This window comes from Muntiacus reevesi, chromosome 2 (assembly GCF_963930625.1).
Source record: "Muntiacus reevesi chromosome 2, mMunRee1.1, whole genome shotgun sequence".
In the NCBI taxonomy this organism is placed as follows: Eukaryota; Metazoa; Chordata; class Mammalia; order Artiodactyla; family Cervidae; genus Muntiacus; species Muntiacus reevesi.
The window spans coordinates 211825586-211850131 of record NC_089250.1 but is presented as its reverse complement, the minus strand read 5'-3'; the positions used below and the strand labels follow the sequence as shown (position 1 = coordinate 211850131).

Below are 24546 nucleotides of genomic sequence, written 5' to 3'. Positions count from 1 at the left end.
CCAGGAGGAGGGAGGCAGTTTCTAAGGGAGCTCCAGACCAGAACAGGGCCCCTTGGGTGGCCTTCCGGGTGGGACTTGGGTTTCACCCACAAAGCTACCTGGGAGCCGTGGTGGAGCCCTGGCTGGGCAGAGGTGGGAGGGCAGAGGGCCTTTGGGGCCCCAGGAAGCCCCGGCAACCCCAGTCTCTTAGAAACACCTTCCCGACCTGCGTGGGGATGAGGGGGTTACGTGGGCAGCTCAGGGGTCACAGTCTCAGACCCCACTCACTCACTGTCACCTGTTACTGGCAGGCTGAGCCTAGGACTGCTTTGATGGTTCTATCTGTGCAAAGGGAAGAACAGGCCTCTCTCCTCCCCCAGTTCAGGTGCCGCCATGGAAGGAGACTGAGTAATAGTCTGGTAGCATCCTGACAGCTGTCAGGTGAGGAGGGTGTGAGCTGAACTGAAATGTTCCATGGCTGTCACCGTACCTGGCCCCTTACTCTGCAGGCGCAGCAGGAAGCAGGGGGCTCGCGGGAGGGGGATGGTGAAAGCGGCAGGCTTCCTGGGCAGAGAGGAGTTCTTAGCGGAGACCCTGTACCAAGGGAGTGCAGAGGAGGGAAGGGGGCAGAAGGAGACTGGGTTTTCAGGCGGTCCCGAGGTGTCAAGGGGGCAGGTGGATTGCGAAGAGGCCATGAGCTCAAGTGCGCAGTGTGACGGGTAAGCAGCCCGCGCGAGCCACAGGTGAATTCATTTTGACGGGATTATCTGCCTGTTTTACAGAAACGAAAACAGGCTCAAAGCGAAGAGCCCAGAGCCACAACGCAACTAGTGAAGAGGCGGAGAGGCTGCGCTCGAACTGTCCCAGAGTCTAAGGTCGAGGCGTCCCAGGCGTAGAAGCCTTAGAAACGGTCCCGCCTGGTGAAGAACATAGGTGACGCGGTACGGGGGGCAGGGAAATCCTCCGGCTGACTGTCCTGTCCCGGAGAGAGGTTGGGCTGCAACCCCTCAGAAAGGGGAGAACCGTCTGTGAGCGGGCAGACGAGGTCACTACTCGTACACCCCACTCCGCCAGACCGCGCCCGGGAGGGTCCTGCAGTGCAGCGCAGCTGCGAGGCGCGGCGCCTTTAAAGCCCGGCCGGGGGGCGTGCCGGGGGCGCGCGGAGGCCCCGCCCCTGGGCGTGTCCGCCAGGCGCCCCGCCCCGAGGCTTGTAGCCGCGGCCCCCGGAGGCGGCGCCGGCTCCGGCTCCGCGGCCGTTCGAGTAGCGGCGGCGGCGGTGGTGGTGGCGGCTCGGCGCCTCCTTTCCCTCGGGCGGCTTCCCCACGCGCTGCCCAGGGCGCCCGGCCGCGCAGGGACACACGCGGCCGGCTCCGCTATGGCCCGCACCCCGCGACGTGGCGAGCGGGCACGGGGGCGCCGGACGGCGCGGCCCGAGTGAGGCGGGGCCGCCCTCCCCGCCCTCGGCCGGGACCGCCCGGGATGGCCGTGCCGCCGCTCCGCCGGGCGCTGCTGCTGTGGCAGCTGCTGGCTGCGGGCGGCGCGGCGCTGGAGATCGGCCGCTTCGACCCGGAGCGCGGGCGCGGGCCGGCGCCGTGCCAGGTGGTGGAGATCCCCATGTGCCGCGGCATCGGCTACAACCTGACCCGCATGCCCAACCTGCTGGGCCACACGTCGCAGGGCGAGGCGGCCGCCGAGCTGGCCGAGTTCGCGCCGCTCGTGCAGTACGGCTGTCACAGCCACCTGCGCTTCTTTCTGTGCTCGCTCTACGCGCCCATGTGCACCGACCAGGTCTCGACGCCCATCCCCGCCTGCCGGCCCATGTGCGAGCAGGCGCGCCTGCGCTGCGCGCCCATCATGGAGCAGTTCAACTTCGGCTGGCCGGACTCGCTGGACTGCGCCCGGCTGCCCACGCGCAACGACCCGCACGCGCTTTGCATGGAGGCGCCGGAGAACGCCACGGCCGGCCCCACCGAGCCCCACAAGGGCCTGGGCATGCTGCCCGTAGCGCCGCGGCCCGCGCGGCCCCCCGGCGACGCCCTCCCGGGCGCCGGCGGCACCTGCGAGAACCCGGAGAAGTTCCAGTACGTGGAGAAGAGCCGCTCGTGCGCGCCGCGCTGCGGGCCAGGCGTCGAGGTGTTCTGGTCGCGGCGCGACAAGGACTTCGCGCTGGTATGGATGGCTGTGTGGTCAGCGCTGTGCTTCTTCTCCACCGCCTTCACCGTGCTCACCTTCCTGCTGGAGCCGCACCGCTTCCAGTACCCGGAGCGCCCCATCATTTTCCTCTCCATGTGCTACAACGTCTACTCGCTGGCCTTCCTGATCCGGGCGGTGGCTGGGGCCCAGAGCGTGGCCTGCGACCAGGAGGCGGGTGCGCTCTATGTGATCCAGGAGGGCCTGGAGAACACGGGCTGCACCCTCGTCTTCCTGCTGCTCTACTACTTCGGCATGGCCAGCTCGCTCTGGTGGGTGGTGCTGACCCTCACCTGGTTCCTGGCCGCAGGCAAGAAATGGGGCCACGAGGCCATCGAGGCCCATGGCAGCTACTTCCACATGGCGGCCTGGGGCCTGCCAGCCCTCAAGACCATTGTTATCCTGACGCTGCGCAAGGTGGCGGGGGATGAGCTGACCGGGCTCTGTTACGTGGCCAGTATGGACGCGGCGGCGCTCACGGGCTTCGTGCTGGTGCCCCTGTCCTGCTACCTGGTACTGGGCACGAGCTTCCTCCTGACCGGCTTCGTGGCCCTCTTCCACATCCGCAAGATCATGAAGACCGGGGGCACCAACACGGAGAAGCTTGAGAAGCTCATGGTCAAGATTGGGGTCTTCTCCATCCTTTACACCGTGCCTGCCACCTGTGTCATTGTGTGCTATGTCTACGAACGCCTCAACATGGACTTCTGGCGCCTGCAGGCCACAGAGCAGGCCTGCTCGGCGGCCCCCACACCCGGCGGCCGGAGGGACTGCTCGCTGCAAGGGGGCTCAGTGCCCACCGTGGCTGTCTTTATGCTCAAAATCTTCATGTCGCTCGTGGTGGGCATCACCAGCGGCGTCTGGGTGTGGAGCTCCAAGACTTTCCAGACCTGGCAGAGCCTGTGCCACCGCAAGATGGCAGCTGGCCGGGCCCGGGCAAAGGCCTGCCGGGCCCCCGGGGGCTATGGCCGGGGCAGCCACGGCCACTATAAGGCCCCCACTGTGGTCTTGCACATGACTAAGACAGATCCTTCTCTGGAGAACCCTACACACCTCTAGGGACACAGGCCTGCGTGGGGCGGCTGTGGCCCCCTCCTCGCCACCCCCTCCGGAGGAGACAGCTGACTAGCAGCTGCCCAGCTGTCAAGGTCAGGCAAGTGAGTGTGAGGGGCCGAGGAGCAGGGCGGGAGCCTCCTTCAACCCTCACTCGTAGGGACCCACTGAGGCTACTCCCCTGCTGCCTAGTTGCAACGGGGTGGGCCTGGCTGAGTCCCCACTGGGACCTGGGGGTGGCACGTGGAGAGGAGGAGGGGCAGAAGGGGGTGTGGCCCAGCAGAGTTTATTTAATGATGTAATTTATTGTGGAGTTTCTCTGGAAGCTGTGACTGGAATAAACCCCCGTGTGGCAGCGCTGTGTCTTCTGTGGAATGGAAAGGGGGATGGTAGGACGGTGAGGGCCCTGGGGGAGGCTTCCCATGTGAGCGGAGCTGGGAGTGGGCCCTCTGGTTTTCCATCAATCAGGGGAACACCCCGCCGGGGAAACAGCTGTTTTGCAGGAGCCCCGGCTTCTGCGGTGGGTGTGTGCTCCCCTTGGCTCCGTTCGGTGGCCCGCTTGCCTGTCTGAGCCCTGGGTTCCTGCTTCCCAGAGTGAGACGGGGATGTCTGCTGGGAGCAGTCAGGGAATCCCCTGGGATGACACGCCCCACTCTGGCCCCAGTGAGTCTGGCCTGTTTGGGAGCTGTGGGTAAGAGTGCTTTCCTCGACTTGCATAAAAAATGAGGGCATCAGCCTTTCTCGAAGGCTCCCTCAGAGGCTGTGTCTGCTCCCACTGGCTGGCTGGGCCCTCTGTTCCTTCCCCACGCCTGAGGGCCGGGGCCCCAGACTGCCCTCACTGCCGCTGATGTGGCCGCTCACTCCTTGGGGCCCGTCAGGGCAGCCCCCCCCCAACCCCCGTCCTTCTAGGTGGAGATGGGGCTGCACTCTTGGACATCTACGGGCATCTTGGGAGCAGACACGGGCACAGAGACAGCCCTCGAGGAGGGTGGGGATTGGGTCCCCAGCTCCTAAAGGGCTGTGGAAAACTGGAGGTGCTGAGCGCAGCAGTGAGAAACGGGGCAGGTGTGTGCGCATGGCTCCCTCCACAAGTAGCTCCCACGATCGAGAACCGGGAGAGAAAGAGGTGCCGCGCTGACCTACGTGCCGGGGCGGCCCTGGGGCTGCCGGGACCTGCGCCACCTCCGAGTGTGGCCATCCCAGAAACCCTGGTCCCGTCTTAGCCTGGGCTGTGGCCGCTGTGACTCCAGCCGGGAGAGAGCCTTGGTTCCTGTCCCTGGTCCCTGTGGCACTGACAGGAGGCCCCGGGGTCCAGCCCGCTGCCAGCCAAGGGGAGCCCAAGGCCAACTGCTTCATACAGTAGGACTAAGCCCCCAAACCCAGGGCCTCTCTGGCCAGAGTCCTTCCTGCCCCAACCACCAATCACAGGAAGAAGACAGACATCAAGTAGAGATCAAACAGATGGTGTCAGCTCCCTCAAGAGATGGAGAGAGGGCGGTCCCTCCCCGCAAGGAACAGCACTGACCCCTAAGGGGATTTTGCAACCCTTATACTACGCTTCTTGCAGGTGGAATCCTCCCCACCCCCCTGTCCTTCTGTTCTCATAGAGCACAGACAGCTAAGCCCTCATGTCTGCTTTGACCAGCCAAGTCAAGTGACCCAAACGTTGCAACTTTTCCAGGGAGGGCCCATGACTGAGAAACAGAATGAGCTTATTGCAGGTGAGGGGGCCCAAGCTGGGAGCGAGGGGCCGTGGCTGCACTGGGCTGGTCTCACAGGCCTGCACTCGGGCGGGGGCAGAAGCCACAGGATGATTCTGGAAACGGGAGGAGAAAGGCAAGTGATGTGTATGGGCCAAGGGTGGAGGGCAGGGCGAGCATCAGGAGTGGCACCGGATCACCCAATCCCTTGCCAGTCAGTGGACACGGCGGGTGGAGGGCACTTGGCTGTGTCCCGCTCAGTGGAAACAAGACTGACTTCCAGGACAACTGGGACCGGAAGGGGAGGCAGTGTAACCAGAACGGACCCCAAGGGAGCTTTGCTTTGAGGCTAAGATGATTCACAGAGGCCAGGACCCAGGAAAGAGGGAGGGGAGGGCAGGCCTTGGCAGCTAGGGCTTCTCAGCCTGGGAGCTTGGGACGACACTAATGAGAAGTCCCAGACCCTGAAGGACAGAGACGAAAGAAACATTTGATTCAAGCCCTTTTACAGAAGCCCTCCATCTCATCCTCCCCTGTCCATTTTTCAGACAAGGGCAGTGCCTGAAGGCCTTGGCTGGCTCAGGAGCACACAGCCAGGGAGACTGGCCTCCAGAGCTGCTGTGACTTCACACCATGGATTCCACCGGGCCGTGGGGTGAGAGGGACACGGTGGCTGTTAACAACCTAGGGCAAATTCATCCAGAGGAACCTGCCCTACAGTGGGACCTCTCCCCACCCCCAAGAGACTCGAGCCCAAGAGAAGTGCCTCAGAAGCCATCACCCTCCAACCTGTGCACTGTGTGTCTCTGCCACTTCCATCAGGGGCCTGGCAGCCCCATACAGGGCCCCTCAGAGCGGCGCGTCTGTGCGCGTGTCCACACCAGCCGAGCCTGAGCTTGTTCCTAACGGAACTTTTGAGCTCAGATGGCAGTCAGCAGAAGTTCCAGGGAAACAATGCAAAGTTGCCTGGAGTCAGCAGGGGGGATCTTGACTGAGGTCAGACTGAGAGGTCCTCGGGGTCAGCAGGTGCCTCACTCCCTGCTCAGGCCCTCGGGAGGAGGACGCGCCCAGCAGTCCTGGTGTGAAAAGGCTTGGGTGCTCTGGGCAGGGGGAGCAATGAGTGACCTCCTACCAGGTTTGAGCGCCAGCCCCGGTGTCCTGCTGAGGGGACCCTGGCTCTCAGGGCGGTGGGGGCCTGGTCCCCTAGTGAAGCACTGCCCGGAGTAGCTGCTTTGGAATCCAGTCACCAACTCGCTGCCACTGTCCCCTGCCCTGGAGACAGGATTTGAGGAGAAAGACAAGTAGGCAAGACGAGGGACAGGTCTCCCTTGATCGCCAGAGTAATGGCCAGACCCCTGTCTTCAGGAAAAAAGTCATCTTGTCTCCATTTGCAGTAGTCGAGCCAAGTCAGGCTTGATTTCCCCCAAGGTCACAGCCTGCTAGGGCGGATGGGCTGGGCTGGTGGACTAGGATCAGGACATACACCCCAGATGAGGTGACGGGGCCCCAGAGGCGCTGTCCTCGTGTGGCCTAAGAAGCCACCCCAGGAACAGGACTTCACAGATGCGGGTGAGCTGGGGCTGCAGGGACCGCTCACAGGTAGCATAGCTCTTCCAGAGCCTGAGGGCTGCTCAAATCCAGCCTGACCTTGGGGCAAACCACTTCCTCCCTGTGGAACCGAGAATCCCCCAGTGCTCAGGCCTGGCTCACTGCCCACGCTCACCAAGGCCACAGAGGCAGTCAACGGCAGAACCCACACCCAGTGCTTAGGTTTCTCCTCGGATTTCGTCCTGTTTTTACCTTCTGCCGTCCCCGGCACAGCTGGTCAGGAACTGGTGGTTTCGCTGCTCTGTCACTGGGGTCGCGACCTACGACACCCTGGGATTCCACAGGCAGGTTGCCAGCCAGCAGGGACCTACTCCAATCAGCCAGTTTGACTAAAGAAAGGCTCCCAGCATAAAATATAAATGAAGGCACCAGTAAAACAAGACTGGCTACACAGTGGAACTGCTGAAGCTGAGTAGGGGGAATTTGTTGTAATTCCGCTGTGCATGTTTCAAGTTTTCCTTGAAAACTGTTGTAAAATATCCAAAGCTTCCCCAAAATTAAGTCCTGAAGGACCACAAATTTCCACAGTGAAGCCTTAGAAAAATTACTTTCTTCTAATTCCCAGAAGTTTCCAGCAGGACTGGGTGGGTAGGGTAGGGGTTTGAAACAGAGACAAGGCCAGGAGAGCCTGAAGGCCACAGCGCGATTGCCCAGGGCAGCAGAAGGCCGTGCTGGAAGCAAAGAGATCAGTAGATGGATCTGACCTGCGGTCAAAAAGCCTGTAACCCAGAGGTCCTCTCCTGAAAAACGGCCTCCAAGAGTCCAAGGGAAAACGCGCTCAGGACATACTATCCACTGAGACCTCCAAAAGCACAAAGAAAAATTCACCAGAGTTGTCACTTCTTTATAAACACAAGTACATAATGTTTATTTGAGAGTCCAATTTATTACAAGTTTACCCTTTAATGGGGCCCTTCCTCCTTAAAGACACTTTAAAAAAACAACAAGTAACTGAGGTGTCACTGAAGTGGGAACACAGAATTCTCACTGTGAACAAACAGACTGGCTCTAGGGCGAGAGGCAGGAAGGTGCTGGCGCGGGGCTGTGATGCTGCAACGTCAGTGCTGCCTCCCAGCCCAGGGGAGCCCAGCCGGCAGCCCCTGGGGCAAACCCCGAGGCGGCCAGGGCATGGGGACCACACCTGGACGTTTCACTTTAACAGGCTTTAGTTCCGCGAGCTGCAGTCCCCTTGGTGGACTTCTTTTCCCTTCATTTGAATCGGTACTGAAGCGCTTAGGTGCTCACGTTTTCCAAATTCAAAGTTGACAGAAAAGAAAATTAAACCCTGTTCTGCGTTTTTTTATCAAAATCTGCCATAAAAGGGAAAGAAGACTACAAAGGTGGCCTGAATGTGACGACTAGCGCGAGATTCACCGCGGGAAGGGCCACAGAGCCCCCTGCTGCCCTCCGCCCCCGAGCCCAACACGGCGCTGAGATTCAGGTTCTCGGGTCGAAGCCTGAGGCCAGAGGACCGCGGCAGGGGCGCTGCACACGCTGGCGGCGAAAGCGGCCGCCAGGGCGGCAGAGGGACCTTCCATGAGCAGGTGGTCCCCACTGCCGGCCCCGAGGAGCCCCAGCCCACCTGCTTCAGAGGAGAGAGGACAGGCTGAGGGAAGAGACCGGGCAAAGGAAAGCAAACACGTTATCATAGAAATCGTACTGTACATGTGCCAAAGCGAGATGACAGAGATCTTTTTACAAGATGTTCTTTATACAATATCACTGCTGAAACAAGCAACCTTTAATAACTAGAAAAGTCAATTAAAAAAAAATTAAACATTTAAATTCTTCCTGCTTTTCTTCTGCTCCCCTAAGAGCTTGTCTGGTGTGTGGGTGGGCTGGGCTCCAACACCCCTCTGCCAGACCCATCAAAGGAAAGGTTATACACATGGTTATACAAGCAGGGCTCCAGGCTCTGAGTGAAGTGCCTTAGGTTTTGTTTCAGGAGGCCAGGGGCAGGGAGAGAGCTGTCACAAAGAAGGGGAGGGGTACTCAGGAATGGCTGTAGGACATGTCCCTTTACTCTGCCAAGATCAACTCAACAGACCACAACCGTCTCATGATGCTGGTGAATACAGAACTCTGTATGGCACTCACTGATACTGTCAGCTGAGAGGGCAGGAGGGAGAGACACAGCACGGGCTTGAAGAAACAGGACTGTGTATAAATATAGATTTAAAAAATCGACACTACCTCCCCAGTTGGCCTGATTACCCTTCATACTTCTACGTAATAGAGTAATCCCTCCCCTGGAGACCAGAGGGCTTGGCACTGCTGTGGCGGCCAAAGTGGGAGGGACCTTAGCAAATAAGAAAGAAGAGGAACTGGGTTCACGAGAAAAGACTTGGGACTCCTCCTGGAAACCCTCACGAAGGGGGATTAAGGCCACCTCTCCCCATAGCATTTCTGGGCAAAGACCACCAACCCAGCAAGAGGCTCTCCAAAGTGCGCTGCTTGATTAAGGCCCACGGAGAGTTCTGGAGATGTGTGCGAGCTCGGGTGACAGGCATTCCCGGGCTCCCCGTGACCTCCTCCCGTCCACGTCCTTCTCCAGCTTCCTCTCTCTCCTCTCTCCTCCCTCCCCCCTCCCTCGCTCTCTCCCTCAAGTCCCCCCCGACCTCAGCTCCCTTACCAGGGCCCTGCCTCTCTACTTCTTCTGTCTTCGTCCCCTGGACTGTCCAATGGGCTCTGGCTCACTGTCCCCATCGTCTTCAGCAAGTCGGTCGGGAAACTTCTTGCGTTTCCTACGGACATACGGGTGGCCAGGAAGGTGTTTATGCAACAGAGCCACCAGACACTGTTCCGTCTTCACCATGCAGCTCAGCACGTGGCTGCCCCGGCAGTTGTAAAGCTCAGCGTTGGTAAACACTTGCTTCATGTCAGCAAGAAACTCCTGCACAGAGCGGTAGCCCCCACAGGAACACTTGCTCTGCATCGTCTGGAAGTCCATGGGGTGGGTAACGATGTCGTAGTAGTCCTCAGCCTCATCTCTGGTCACGGGCTCCCTGGGAGAAGAACCAAACGGAGAGGTCAGTGCAGCCTTGATCCAGACAGAAACCTGGTCATCAAACGATGGACATCATCACATGTCTCACTGGAATGCCGAGCCCAGCCCACCAGCAGGAAGGCAGAGTGGGGGTATTCACTTGTGCTCAGAGTGGACTCCGCCAGTCTGGAAGCTCACTTCCCCGCCCGCTACTGAGATGTGTCCCAGGGGCTCAGCTGCAAGGCTGGACCATTCCCCTGAGCCCAAGCTCACCTAAAGGGCCAGCTGAAGCGGTATTTCACTATCTTGTGGAGGATCTCTTCACACTTCTGCAGTTCCAGGCTTTGCCTCCGGGAGCTCCGTTTGGTCTGCAATACCTGGAGCCAAAGAAAGAAGACAGGTTACTGCAGAGCTGAGAGCAGAGGAGACAGGACAGGAGGCACTGTAAAAGTGTTTTTGTATCTGCTTAAAAAAGCAGAGAGTCAAGGTTAGCTATCTTCTTGGAACAGAGAAGATGGTCAAGATCATCTGACTTCCATCCAGGGAGCGCTCTGAGCCGGCGGGCATCAGCCCACCTGCCTCCCCCCGGGTGGACAGTGATCAAAGCAGAGGACAGGCAGCAGTGGCTGGGTCCCAGCAGTCCTGCCAGGGCCAGCGAGAGGGCCACTGTCCCCAGGAAGCTAGCCCTCTGAGAGCAGCTGGACCTGGGATTATGGTCACGCCGTGGATGAGTTTAAACAAGCAACTGCAGAATGCCAGGCAGGTTACGGGGACCACCTGAAGTCAATTTTGTGGGGGTGGGGATGTCTGAGGGAAGAAAAGTAAGAGGTACAGTTCTTTTCCTGGGCTCTCCCCTGAGAAGCCACTAAGAGGCTAAAGAGAAAGGGGCAGGCCGCCTCTCCAGGTGGTGGGAATAGGCATGACTCCCAGCCAGGAGCACAGAGTTGAAGGGATTGGGGCTGGGCCTACAGGAAGGGTGCTCACGGTGCCCGCTGAGCATCCTGATGGCTTGCTTTAATGCCCCCAGCCCACCTCCAACTCCAATTTGATCTGTCAAGCTTTTTGTCCTTTAAAACTCAAGTGAAATCCAAAGCAAGACTGCTAAGATCACACTGGCTGAGGAGCGGAGGGGAGGGTGTGTCCCTCCCATGACAACTGTCGGCAAAAGCCCCAAGTGAGCAAGGCTCCAACATTGCTGACATTCCCACCACAGAGACCCAGCCCCGCTGAGCCGCGGGAGACACATGGATGCTATTTTAAAGTCCTTAACGCGTCGCAGGCTGCCCGCTCACTAGAGATGTTTGCAGGCTGCAGTGGCGGAATGCCGGCATAGCTGCTCCCGGGGGCCTGCTGCCCCGTCTGCCTCCATGGCCACCCATCTGCCTCATCAGTCTCCTGAGTGGGGGGTGGTGGGGAGCAGAGGGGCGGCTCCACCTGTTGCCTGGTGAATTCCTGACGCTGGAGTGGCGGGTACGAATCTGAGATGCTAGAGCGCGGAGGAAAAGGGATTCTTACCAGCTCGTCCACCTCCGTGTCGTCCGCAGGTGGAGCCTTCGGCCGAGCCCTCCTGGGGGGATGCGGCTTCTTGCCTGGCCGTCGGCCGGGCCGAGCTGTAGGGGGGATGACACCCTGCTTGCCCCGGATAGTCCTGCGTGGTCTCACTGAAATTAAACACATGCATTCAGAGAAGAACTGAGGATGACGGGAGCATGCCCACGGAAGGGGTGATGCTCTGGATGAGCAGAGCGGCGACCTCCTCAGGTCTGGGGGGGTGGTGCTTGTGCCATTATCTCCTGCTCTCTGACCTCACAGGGCCTGTCAGGGGCAGCGGCAGCAGATGACGAATGGATGGATACCTCTCATCAGCTGCCCAAGACCTTTGAAGAGTCTACTTAGAAAGCCAGTTCCTTTGGTGCATGCGCCCTCTGTCCCCACCCCACCCACAGGGAAAGAGGGCTGGAAGGAGTCAACTGTGAACTGACTCACTCGGGAGACAAAGCCATTTGCTGATGGGTCTGCCTAGAATTCCTTCAGCCCAAGCTCAGCCTGAGAACGCATGTATTACATGAGAGATGGAATCTGAGTGTGGAACAGATCCTGTTTCCTAATTCCCAGAGTTATCCTGTACTCACTACCACAGTCTGCTCAGAGAAAAGCTGATGCTTATGTGAAGTCTTCCTCACTGAATCCAATTTAAGGCTTTGATTTCTCAAAAGCACAGACAGTAGTAGGCCAGGCCACTTCCACCAGAGCCCTGTCCAGGACCCCCCGAGACAAAAGAGAAACTACTAAGGCACAAGACTGCCTATTTCTCTGTTTACAACAGGCGCTCAATGTCACGTGGCCAGCATCTCTATGTCCCCAAGAAACAAAGCCCCATTAGGGTTGGCTCAAGGCTGCTCCACTAAGCAAACACTTCCCTGGAAAATGGGGAAGGGTACTGGACCAGAGCTAGGGGCACACAGAGGCGGGGATGCAGGGAACCAATAACCTATGTTTTATATTCTACTTCTAGACCAAGAGGACACTTCACCGACATGCTTAGGTTTTGTAAGTTCTGAGACTAGGCGAAGAAGAGAGTAAGAAGCAAATGCCAAGGATGAAACGCAGGATACACGAACAGCCAGCAGCCCAGGGCCTTGAACTGCACCAGGGAACCACATCTTTGTGCCCTAAAAGGCAGAGCAGGCAAGAGGCTCTGAAGCACCAAAAGCTTCCTGGATATTTGCAGGAGAAGAGGTCCTAGAAACCTGGAGCGGGAACAAGTCCTTGGAAAGAGCAATAACTTCAAAGTGGAAAGAAATCATTACTTGGAAAATAAACAAAATCAGCACATGGTTACATCCAGAATCTGTTCACAGACAACAAAGTATCCAAATCATGACCTGGGCAGTCCTCCGGCCTTCTCTGTAATGCAGGCTCACAGACCCCTAGTCTCCTTCCCTCCGATACCTGAAGTCATGCCTTGTGAGCAAACAAGAGGAGCCCTAGAGGAACGAGAGAAATGCAGGTGTCCCAAACTAATCCCCTGCAGTGTCAGGGCAGACAGAGGTCAGGGGCACAAGTGCAGAGCCCTCGGGTTTCGGCAGCACTGATACAGTCAGGACTGGGTCTGGCATGCAAACCCTCTCTCCCAGCGCCAAGTATGAGCATGGGAACTGTTCCTCTCTTCAAAAGCTCATCAAAATCTTGTAGTTTCTAAGCCTCTCTTCAAAAGCTCATCAAAATCTTTGTAGTTTCTAAGCCTACAAAGAAAGGTATTTTGCAGGAAAGGCTGCCTGTTAAAAGGCTAGACTATAGACTTAGCGGTTTAATCAATAAAAATGACCAACTCTCAAAGCCTCTTGAAGAACGGACATGAGAGAATGAGTCACCAAAGTGAGAGTAAGGATGAGCCCTTCCCTGCTGACGCCCAGTGGAAACAGCTGAGCCTCCCAACGACGACGCCCAGACCACGCGGAGAGTCTCCTCTTTTCAGACTAGCACATCTGCAGCCCGACATGCTACTGGGAAGAGACAAATCACTGTAACCAGAGGAAAAAATAGCTTCTCTCAAAGGAACACTGCACCAGAGGCCAGAAGAATGCAAGGGACAGCAGTGGGCCTGGACCCTTGCTACCGCAGCCCCACACGGAGGGGCTCAGAACCAGGAGACCTATCACAAACACACCTGGGGCCTGAACTCCACCAAATCGTGGACCAAGTAGCTCGGCCACAATTTGATGCTCTGAGACCAAGCCACCCAACCTTCTACTAGGCAGTTAACTGGCATCTTGAAAACCCATTTAAAACATGGCAGCAGAGTCATCCCACTGCCACAACACGGAAAATGGCACGCTGGTGGTGTTGGGCATCTCTCGCCAACCCAGTCCTGCCAGGTCAGGTTAGAAGACAGTGAGGTTAACTACGAAAGCAAGCCGAATACTCACGTCGCAAACCAGCCACCTCATAATCCTCTTCCTCCTCCTCCTCCTCTTCTTCCTCTTCAGTGCTCTCGTCATCTTCGCTGTCCTCAGAGGCAGACTCTTCAGTATAATTCCTGTGGGAGAAAATACTTGTAGAGACCATGGATCCAGGCCAAAGTGGTCCAAAGACAGGTAAAGTCCCACATAAATCGTGGCAACCTTCCCCTCTTCACGGACTAGACAGATTTCATGATAAGGGGAGGGAACCTGAATCGAGGCCAGGACACAGGAAGCAGAATGGAAACCTAAGCTTTAACCGCATGTCTCCTCTGCCAGGCCCCAAACACGGTGGCTGAAACACGATGGCAACAAAAAACCAAGACCCAAATGCAACCCCACCCCTGAACAGGTAAAACCTCTCCTTTTGTCTCACAGAAGAGCCAGATAATGTAACATTTCAGGTAGAAAAGCTGTCCCCAGTGCTGGGGCGGACTGAAAGGATAAACAGCCCAGACAGGTGTTACTCCACCTGGATGCCCCCTTCCAGGAGCTTAAACAGCTTGCAGATGACCGTAACATCAAAGCACTGGTAATCCCAGCTCAGAACAGCTGGGCCAAAGCCCCACCGATTCCAAGCGGTGGCCTCCCCTCTCTAAGTGTAACTGGAATGGAGTGAGAAATAACCGAGTAATGCTGTAAGGCAGGGCTGGGATCAAACAGCTCTGTCCTTTCAAAGAGACACCAAGCCAGAGTGCCTATATGCTGCTCTTTTACAACTTCGAATTTCAACGTGGAAAACAACAGCATTAACTTTGGCAAGTATCAGGCGTCTCCTCTTTACAAGGCCCTGTGATCGGCCTCACTGGGTGAGGGTGAAGAACAAAGCACCACCACTACTCTCAGGGCACGAACGATCTCACAGGAAGACAGCGGGCTGTGGAAAAACTGAACAAAAAGGCAAGATGCACCAGTACTCCACTTTATAGACATCAGAAGCCAAGTTGGAACACAGAAGAGGAATAGTTAATCCTAAGGATGTAAGGATGCTTCCAGAAAGCAGTGAAACTTCAGGTAGGCGGCGGGCAGTTTAGCCAGGTAGGAGTTCTGGGGCCAGGAAATATGCCCGCTGGGAAGAAAACACCAGAGGCAAGGATGCCCAATAAGCCGTCTGTAAGGAGCACACAAGATGGGAACAAGGGTTCATAGAATCGTAAGCTAGTGCTGTGTAAGAAGAGTCTCAAAAGTTACTCTAGGGAGTCTGGACTTCATTCTAGAGGCAGTGGGAAGACCACAGTGTTTCAAGAGGATAGTGACGTAAGCAAATCTCTGTCTTTTGTAAAGCATTCTGGTATCACCACAAAGCTGGAAGGAGAAGAGGGGGAAGATATGAGGTCCGGAGTTGAGAAGCCAATGGAGGAGGCCAGATGAGCAATTCAGGAGGGCCGTAGGACAGCAGGAGGCTGACTCGCAGACATCTAGACACTGAACTGGTAACATTCGGCAATACAGAGACGGGAGAGGAAGATGGCCAAGCTGAGGTCAAAATTCTAACCACGCTAAGGAAGGAAAAGAAGAGGTACAGGTAAGGAAGGAAATGAGCTTCATGATTTTTAGCAGCGGGCGGCTGCAGAAGTCATCAGAAATTAAGAAGTGGGCAAAATAGAAGTAAAAGACAGAGGGAGATATGTTATTTGAAACGAAGGGATGACCAAGAAAATATAAAACATAGCTGGTAATGAAAACTAGAAATGTCAACAATGAGCTAAAATTAAATCGGAGCCCTTTGAGCACCACTCCCCTACCTACTATAGTACCTTAAATAAGAGGGCTCTGCACACAAAAGATAAACTTAAAGCTCTCCAGCATCATTCAGTCTGAATAACGATGCTCAAGTACAACAGCTACTTATCAATTTATTTGTTTTTAAAAGAAGAAATTCTCACCTGCCACGGGAGTTGCGCCTGGCAGTAGCAGGCTGGCAAGCTGGGCACTGCCACTCACCATCTGGTACTTCATAGAGGGCCGGCCTCAGACAGAACAGGTGGAAGGCTTTATTACACTCGTCACATAAGATCAGCTTGTCATCTTCACCTGCAAGGAGATAAACATGTACAGCACGTTGGGAGCATGGCCACAGTCAGTGGCTTATAAGAAGGAGCTGCCAGCCTCAATAAACCCGACAGAAGAAAAAACTTTCTAGCGCAGTGCTACCCCATTTTAAAGAGCACAGTCATCTTCTGAAAAGAAATGCAGTATTAACTAAGCTACAGGTAATTTAGGGTTTGGGGCTTCTAACTTACATCCCCAAATTGACTCAGGGCTAGAAGAGATGGTTAACATTCACTAGGAGGCATCAAAAACTCAAGCACTGGCTGGAGATTTCACTGCCCCTCTCCCACTAAGAAATGAACCCCTGACAAAGTATACCTTTCTGCCCTCCTTCCTCTGCCCCAACCAGACAAATGTGTCCCAATTGGCATCTATTATGGTTTGGTTTCCTTACATTTGAAAATACACCAAACCAATTTAAATGATCGTTTCCCTTCTCCAACCTTCAGTTTTTAGAGCAACTAAATGATTTTAGAAAGGTCTTTTCATCCTTGGAAAGTATATCCTAACCTGTCACACAACAGCTTTAGCCACTGAGAAGTCAATCACTGAGGGGCTTTTAGAACATAATGGGGCTCCTAAAAGCTCCAGCATTTAACAGTCCCACATGCTTCTATCTGCAGGAGTCCAACATAGACAATCCAAACTTCCTTCTTCATGGCGTTCAAATACTGCCCTCTACTGGCAGCACCCACAGCACTACAGATGAATAAAATTCAGATTTTAAATTTGGGTTAAACTAGACCTGGGTTCAATCCCTGGGTCAGGAAGATCCCCTGGAGACGGAAATGGCAACCCACTCCAGTACTCTTGCCTGGAAAATCCCATGAATGGAGGAGCCTGGTACGCTACAGTCCATGGGGTAACAAAGAGTCGGACACAACTGAGCGACTTCACTTCACTCACTAATTTTGCTCCCTAGAGAAAACTTAAAGCTTGGCAAGATCAACTGTTATTTTATACTCAAAACTGAGGCACAAAGGGCCTGCTCTGATTTGTGGGCATGCGACTTTAAAGACCAGCATTTTATGAACTCTCAGAAGGTGAAATCTGTCCCCCCACATCTAAAACTGTGTGCACAGAACTCTTTAGTGGAGAAAAGAACTTGGAAATGGAAGCCCAAGTGCCTAATATACTCAGATAAGCCACTCTGACTTAAATATACCTTTCTTTCTGATTTAAATATACCTTTCTTTCGACAAACTTTGCATCGAGCATTTTCAGCTGACATATCCCATTTGATACAGGCATCAAGCATCCCAAGTAGAACATGCATTCTGGAAAAAGTCTGAGCCTCGCGGATAGCTGTCTTCCACTTTTCCAGAGCAGATGCGACCTAAACAGAGACCAAAGCAGGCCAGCATTACTATGACTGCAAAGACACAGAATGTGGACCTTTCACATCATATTGACAGAGTATACACCAAGAGAAGAACAGGACTAGGTAAAGACGAGAGAATCCTGAGTACACTCACCTTCTAGAGCCCCTCCGGTCTAATCCATTTATCTTACAGAAGAAACAAAGGCCTTGAAGGGTGCAAAAAAGTTGCCAAAGGGCACACAAAAGAATTTGGTGGCGGGGGGAGGCGGGTGACTAGAGACAAGTCTCTTCTAGTGAAATCCACGTAAAGACTCTGTCATTTAAAAGCAAGAACACTATACTGTGTAAATAATGCTAGTATGCAGCAATGTCACGGAGCTAACAAAACTGTGGTCAACAAGAGCATCAGTTTATGCACCAATATGTGCCTCAATCCCAGATAACAGGGCCTAGAAATACTAGTGACATGAAACGTTCTACAGTCCTTAAAAGTATGAAGCACAGATATGTGACATTTCTCTTGACTTGATCACCAACTTCTAACTGAAGTGACAATTGTAAAGCGCTGGGGGTTGGCCTCATTTCCTTCTGGGCAGTTACTCTCAGCATAAACCACACTGTCTCCTGCCGTCATCAGAAAATGGAAATTAATTTAGAATTAGCAAAAGAGTTGGGATGGAGAAAAATACAATTAAGAATCTTCAACCCTCTCTATAAAACACACATTCTGAGGTGGAACAAAAACATCATTTTAGAATAACTCATGTATTGTATTGCTGTTTTATTGATTAAAAGGTGATTTTTTTGTGGACCCTTTCAAAGCACTTAAAAAGCCTAAATGGTTAAATGGCACGATAGAGGGCATCATTCTCAACAGTCAGACAACACAAGAGCTGGACAAGGTGCCGCTTAGGCAGTCCACTAGGAGCCGAGAGCCTCGGGTATCTCACTGTCGTCCACCTTGTGGAGGTCATCCTGCTCTCAGTCATGACTGAACTGAAGTCAGACGTGCCGGCTACTCTTACAGCCTGGCTAGCTCCAGCTGACTGACACCACCCTTGCTGGGCTTTACTGCCCTGTCCTAAGCAAAAAGGCCTATTTCAAGTAATAGTCTCCCTCCTGTAAGAAAGGCCATATGGCCTTTTCATGGAAGGCCATAGGCTTAAAACAGAGCTGCCGAGGGAAAAAGACAGTTGAGCTACTTCTGCAACCCTGGTGTACAGGTGGAGGGAGGGGGAACAAAGGCTGTCTTTTTCTTACAGAAACCGAGAGCCTTGTGAGTGTAAATTTATGAACAAGGGTAAGTAACATAAACACACCAAAACATCTATTTAAGAGGCTGCTCAAGTTCTAGTGAAAACTGACTCATTCCTTACTCCAACTTGCAGTGCAAATATTTCAACATCTGCCTCTGAAATACAATTTCCTTCCTTCCCTTTTCAGAACGCCTCAGCAGGATGTAAGATATACAATCACAGCTGCCTCGCTGGTCTTCAACCCTAATGTAATGAGAGCTGACATGCGGTACCAGAGAGTCTCCTACTTAATCTTAAATCTTCTTCATTCAATTAAAACTTAAATCTTCTTCATTCAATGGAATATAAATTTAAGAATTTTAGGTTCAATTCCTAAAAGAGTGTTACTGAGAACAGCCAGGGAACAGCTAAAATGGGCTTTGGTGTCCTCTAGTGGTCAGATGGACATAAGTTAAAAAACATTTCCTACAAACTACAAAATCTGAGAACCTAGCACACATGGCCTCATTAGAACAAACAAACCAAAACACTGAAAGAGACCTTGAGAATAAGCTTATTTAAACCTCATTTAAAAAACCGACTTGAGATATAATTTATATATTGACAAGTTCTCCCTATTAAACATACAGTCAATGGCTTTTCATATATTTGCAGAGGTTTACAACTATCAACATAATCTTAATTTTAGAACATTTTTATCACCCCCAAAAGACTTGCCACTTCCTATCCCTACCCTAACCCACAATTCCCTACCTTATCCCACCACTTCCTCAGCCCAAGGCAACCACAATCTTCCTCTGCTTTACAGATTTAACTATTCTGACATTTCACACAACATGTGGCCTTTTGTGACTGGCTTCTTTAATTGAGCATGTTTTCTAGCTTCATCCACATCCCAGCATGTAACAGTACTTCATTCCACTTAAATTGCTGAGTAACACATCCATGTTGTTTATCCATTCATCAGCTGGCAAACACTTGGACTGCTTCCGCTTTTTGATTATTCTGAGTAAGACTGCTACGAATGTTTGTACCCATTTGTATAAACGTTCATTTTTTATTTTTTCTGAAAAGAAAGTTTGCCCAAGATCTCAGCAATCGGGGCCAGGTCTCCTGATCCCCAATCTGGCGCTGCTGGCATTTATACATTAGCTCCTGTTTCATCCACTGTGTTATTCATCCAGACCAGCCTTGTCTACAGTTTAATTCAGTTCAGCTGCTCAGTCATGTCTGACTCTTTGCGACCCCATGGACTGCAGCATGCCAGGCTTCCGTGTCCATCACCAATTCCTGGAGCTTGCTCAAACCCATGTCCATTGAGTTTGTGATGCTATCCAACCATCTCATCCTCTGTCGTCCCTTTCGCCTCCTGCCTTCAATCTTTACCAGCATCAGGGTCTTTTCCAATCAGTTCTTCGCATCAGGTGGCCAAAGTATTGGAGTTTCTGCTTCAGCATCAGTCCTTCCAATGAATATTCAGGACTGATTTCCTTGAGGATCGAGTGGTTTGATCTCCTTGCAGTCCAAGGAACTCTCAAGAGTCTTCTCCAACACCACAGTTCAAAAGCATCAATTCTTCGGCACTCAGTTTTCTTTACAGTCCAACTCTCACATCCATACATGACCACTAGAAAAACCATTAGCTTTGACTAGACGGACCTTTGTTGGCAACAAAGGCCTTGTCTCCAACCAGCCTCTAGTTTCCACAACAAAAACAACCGGCACTCAACATTTTAAAGAACATCTTAGTCTCCTCCCATTGCACAAAATTCCAAACAGTCTAGAACATTAAAAAAAAAAAAGCCACCATATCCAAGACTTAAAAACAGATCAACAGCAGCTAGATAAAGTTTTTACAGTCAACACAGTGCCATCAAGTAAATACTGTCTTGAGTACTGCTGGGAAGCCAGACACACTATTCTTTTTTCTTTTCCCATTTATTTTTATTAGTTGGAGGCTAATTACAATATTGTAGTGGTGCCAGACACACTATTCTGATGAAAAAGTCAAAGTCTCCAACATATTTAAATCAAGTTGGGCCCTAGTTAGAAACAGCAGAAATGTGTATAACAAAATTAAGGGGAAGTCAGCTTTCCTAACAGTAAAAAGACAACATCATATTTTGACAAGAATATAATGAGGCGTCAGACCATATTCTTCCATAAAAGAATGTTTAAAATGGAAAAACAGATAACCAACTTGTCAAGACAAATGCATCCAAAGTAAACAGAGAGCCTAACAGAACTCAGGATTTCGCCCAATTATAAAACATCTTTCCCACTGAATGCAAGAAAATGAAATAAACATTAAATAATTGAAATAATTGACTACCACATGAAGGGATTTAAGAGATAATCTACTTTCACAAATAAGGAAACTGAAGCACAGATTAGAGACTGACATTAGCTCCGTGCAACAGCCTAGTGCCAGCTGAAAAACCCTGGCCCGTACTAAGTGGAAACCTTCAAAGCAAAGGACAGTGGAAAATTTCAGAGCTGTGGCAAGGTTGACCTTCAGTGGGGAACTGCAGGGCATAATGCCATTTTAATGGAGAACATTGTTGAACTACTTAGTCGGCAACCTAATTGATTTTCCAAGAAACTCCTCCATGTTTTCCATTTGTGTGCTATGTGTCTGGGCCCCAAGGTTAAATCTGCAAAGTGCTCACATTTTCCTCCCCAACCAAGCTAAGAATCGTCTCATGCGACAAACTGAGAAGAGGTTCCTTCACGATGGGGCTCAATACTAAAAAGGGACTTGATGAGAGCGCTATAGAGCTACTGGCTCCCAATGAGGAGAAAACAGTATGAGTAAGGAATGGCAAGCAAAGACCACATCGACGAGGAGACTGTTCTGAATAGAACTGGGTTAAAAACGAAACCCATGAAGCATTCAGCAAGGCTGAAAGTTACACCTAACGAGAAGAGATTTAGGAAAGGAGAGTACGAACTGTCTGATGTCTTATTTCATCTAGAGGTTACCTGGATGCTGTATTCCTGTAAGACAATGACACGTGTGTGAAAGCTGAGTCTATGTCATGAATTAATAGTTAAAAGTTTATCTGACTGAATCTTAGTTCTTGGCTCACCTCTCACCCAAAATGCTTCTTGTATCACACATCACTCTCGGTCTTAGGAAGAAACTTGGGGGGAACATGACAACTGTGTACAACTCCCAGAGGAGCTTCACAGAGTAAACTCATCCCATGTCAACTCAGAGGATGAAACTAGGACCAGCGGTCAGTGATGAGAGGCAATTCCAGCTCAGGCTAACACTGTGCCCACCACTCTCCACAACCTAATTAATTTCTACTTGTTCTTTAAAATCCAGGTAATAGGGTCTCTCCTCTGGCAAGTGTTAAGTGGCCCTTGGAATCTCTCACAGGCGAGTCATGGACTCATCTTTCTCCACATCTGTCACACTGCTCTAAGCATCTCTCACACAGTTCTTGAGGGCAAGGACTTCTGGCTTCTACTTATCACCAGAACCCCCAGACTGTGCACAGTGACCAGCAGAGGCAAGCCAGTCCCGGGCATCATCCAGTGGAACACTTTCCCTTGTTTTCACTTTTCTCCCTCCCCTCCTCTCTCTTTGCCACTTGCTTCAAGCTTGGTCAAAGAAGACAATCTTCCCTGATAGAGGAGGACCTTTCTTCACCCAGGGTGCACAAGTAGTTGTGTTCCCTGAACAGAACCTCCAAACAAGCTCTAAAGGCCCTCACAATAGTCAAAAGGTGGAAGTGACTCAAGTGTCCACTGATGGACTGATAAGCACAATGTGGTCTATACACACAAATATTACTCAGTCTTATAAAGGAAGAAAATTCTGGCACGTGCTATAACACAAATAACTTTGAAGAAGTTAAATACACCAGTCATAAAAAGACAAATATTGTATGATTCCACTTATATGAGATACCTAGAGTACTCAAATTCATCACAGAAAGAAAATGATAGCTGCCAGGGACTGGGGGGAAGGACGAAATGGGTAACCTAGTGTTCAGTGGGCATTTCAGTGTGGGAAGATAAAAAAAATTCTGAGGACAGATGGTGGTAATAGGTGCAGAACAATGTGAATGTACTTAAAGACACAGGTTACATGTAAAAATGGCAAAGTTATTGATCATGTATATTTTACAATTTAAAAAACATGAAAAACCACCACCCTTCAAAAAAGGGCTTCCCAAATGGCTCAGTGGTAGAGTCCACTTGCCAATGCAGGAGACATAGAAGATGTGAGTTTGATCTCTGGGTCAGGAAGGTCTCTTGGAGGAGCAAACTGCCTGGGAAATCCCATGGACAGAGAAGCCTGGAGGTTATGGGGTCGTAAACAGTCGGACATGACTGAGCACACACACACAAACACCTTTTTTAAAAAGGAATTCGCTTTGGTAAAGGTAAAAGGTGTGTGTGCTGGGGGGTGGGGGGTCTGACACAGCGTCCAGCTCTATAGGCAGGGCTGTGCTCCACAGACCAGTCTGAAAACAACATTTGGAGAAAGGGATAAAGATCAGACACTGGCTCAGGGAACAGTGCTTATGTAGCTAAAAATCACAGGGTTAGATAATTTTAATACCAGATTATATACTTCTACAGTCATAAAATGACATCTTCATTAGCTAAAATACCTTTGCTTCCTCTGCCATTTTTTTCTCTTCATCCACCTCTTCAGTCTTGGCTGAATCTTCACTTTGGAGTTTTCTTCTCTTCTGCTTGGGAGCCATGAAGCCTTGGAGAAACTTCTTTATGACACTGGCTTGAAGGGCGATCACACATTCACCAAAATCCTTCAGTTTCTCTAGTGAGATCACCTACAGAAAACGATTTCAAGACTAGACTGAGTAAAAGGTCAAGAGAAAGATGAAACCAGACTATCCTCAATTAAATTCAAATCAACCTAAATCGTAATTGGTCACACAACATTAATTTAACTGGGTGCCTCAGTTCAATGGAAGGCTTATACATTTGAAAGTAGCCAGACTACTTGAATATCCCTGATGAAGGGACCCATGAGATGCTGAAACTTGCTCTACTTAAGGAAGTTACTGAGCTCATTCATTCACTCAGCAACCGAGTGCCTACTAAATACAAATGACAGCCTCAAGGCAAAGAAAAACAGAAGGAAAGCAAAAATTTACCAACCTATTAGCTTACAAACTATAAGCCACATAATACATTTTAGATGACGATCTCATCAAAGCCACACACAGATTTTATGAATGAGGAAACACAAGCTAGATCACTGATCCAAATCATGCTCTACCTTCTCAGTCATACAACACATGCCAATGTAAAAATACCATTTTATAACTACAAAGAGAATCAAAATATGGTCCACTGGAGAAGGGACTGGCAAACCACTCCAGTCTTCTTGCCTTGAGAACCCCATGAACAGTATGAAAACAGAAAGAATGATGATAATCCAATGTTAGCAAGGTATGGGTCTGGGTTTGACACAAAGTAGGCAACTGATAAATACTTGCTAAATAAAAAATTGTAGTATTTGAAACTGGCAGAATCCTTTTGGTTGAATAATTCCTATTAAAAAAAAAAACTTGAACAATAAATATGTTTCAATCCTTTTCCCCAGGGAATGTACCAAAAATTCATAACAGAACTAATGAAAAAAAATTACATATATTAAGATGATACATGATTTGCTAATTCAAATAGCAAAGAAAAAAACAGAAGTCCGACAATAAAAGATTTACCATATCAACTCCATGGCTTATTATGTACACCAAAGTGATACAAAGACTAAAAGAAATGGAAAGTAAAAAAAAAAAAAAAAAAAAAAAAAGAAATGGAAAGTTCCTATAAAGGAGGGAAAACTGGGGGGGGGGGGATCCCCAACTGCTCATAAAAATCATTTAACTATTAACACATATAATGCATATGAACAATTTGAAAACACTCACCAATATTGATGTTTGGAGTTAGGTGGACTTCATTACTTAAAATTAACATAAAAATTAGCCTGCCAGGCTCCTCTGTTCATGAAATTCTCCAGGCAGGAATACTGGAGTGGGTAGTCATGCCCTTCTCCAGATCTTCCCAACCCAGGGATGGTAGCCGGGTATCCTGCATTACAGGCAGATTCTTTACCATCTGAGCCACCAGGGAAGTCCCATGGTAATAAATGATGGACAGGGTTTTCCAATCTTTTCTCCAGCTTTGATACCTAAACTTACCTAATGTTGGACACAGAGTCTCTTGAACTGGGTCACCTACAACACTTAAGGGTCCTTCTGAGCAGTAAGTGACAGAACAATAAATGCACCTTCACTGAAATTACCTGTTTAACAGCATGAGTGTTGCCCAACACAAGATTAACTCTACTGAGTTGATCAGGTTAGAGAATGGACAAAAGCAGGATACGCAAACGTTTCCTACCTTAAAGCACAGGTATCACACGGGAATGGACAGGTTAAATAATGTT

The 24546-nt window shown here is 51.2% G+C and overlaps 2 protein-coding genes across 2 annotated transcripts in view; one reads left to right on the top strand and one right to left on the bottom strand.

The window, feature by feature from the left end:
* Window positions 1-1225: 1225 nt before the first annotated feature.
* On the top strand, window positions 1226-3536 carry FZD9 (frizzled class receptor 9). Its single transcript, XM_065920384.1, has one exon. It carries the CDS (start codon window positions 1459-1461, stop codon window positions 3226-3228), a length of 1770 nt encoding a protein of 589 aa, XP_065776456.1. The 5' UTR covers window positions 1226-1458; the 3' UTR covers window positions 3229-3536.
* A 3834-nt stretch (window positions 3537-7370) lies between these two features.
* The window catches only part of BAZ1B (bromodomain adjacent to zinc finger domain 1B), a 53541-nt gene continuing 36365 nt past the window's right edge, over window positions 7371-24546 (bottom strand). The window contains exons 13-19 of the mRNA XM_065924841.1: window positions 22736-22918; window positions 16719-16866; window positions 15365-15512; window positions 13446-13555; window positions 11032-11177; window positions 9790-9893; window positions 7371-9535 (exon numbers count right to left, since the gene is read on the bottom strand). Of these exons, the coding sequence (XP_065780913.1) occupies window positions 9178-9535; window positions 9790-9893; window positions 11032-11177; window positions 13446-13555; window positions 15365-15512; window positions 16719-16866; window positions 22736-22918 (1197 nt within the window). The 3' untranslated portion in view covers window positions 7371-9177. The remainder of the gene's footprint in view (window positions 9536-9789; window positions 9894-11031; window positions 11178-13445; window positions 13556-15364; window positions 15513-16718; window positions 16867-22735; window positions 22919-24546) is intronic.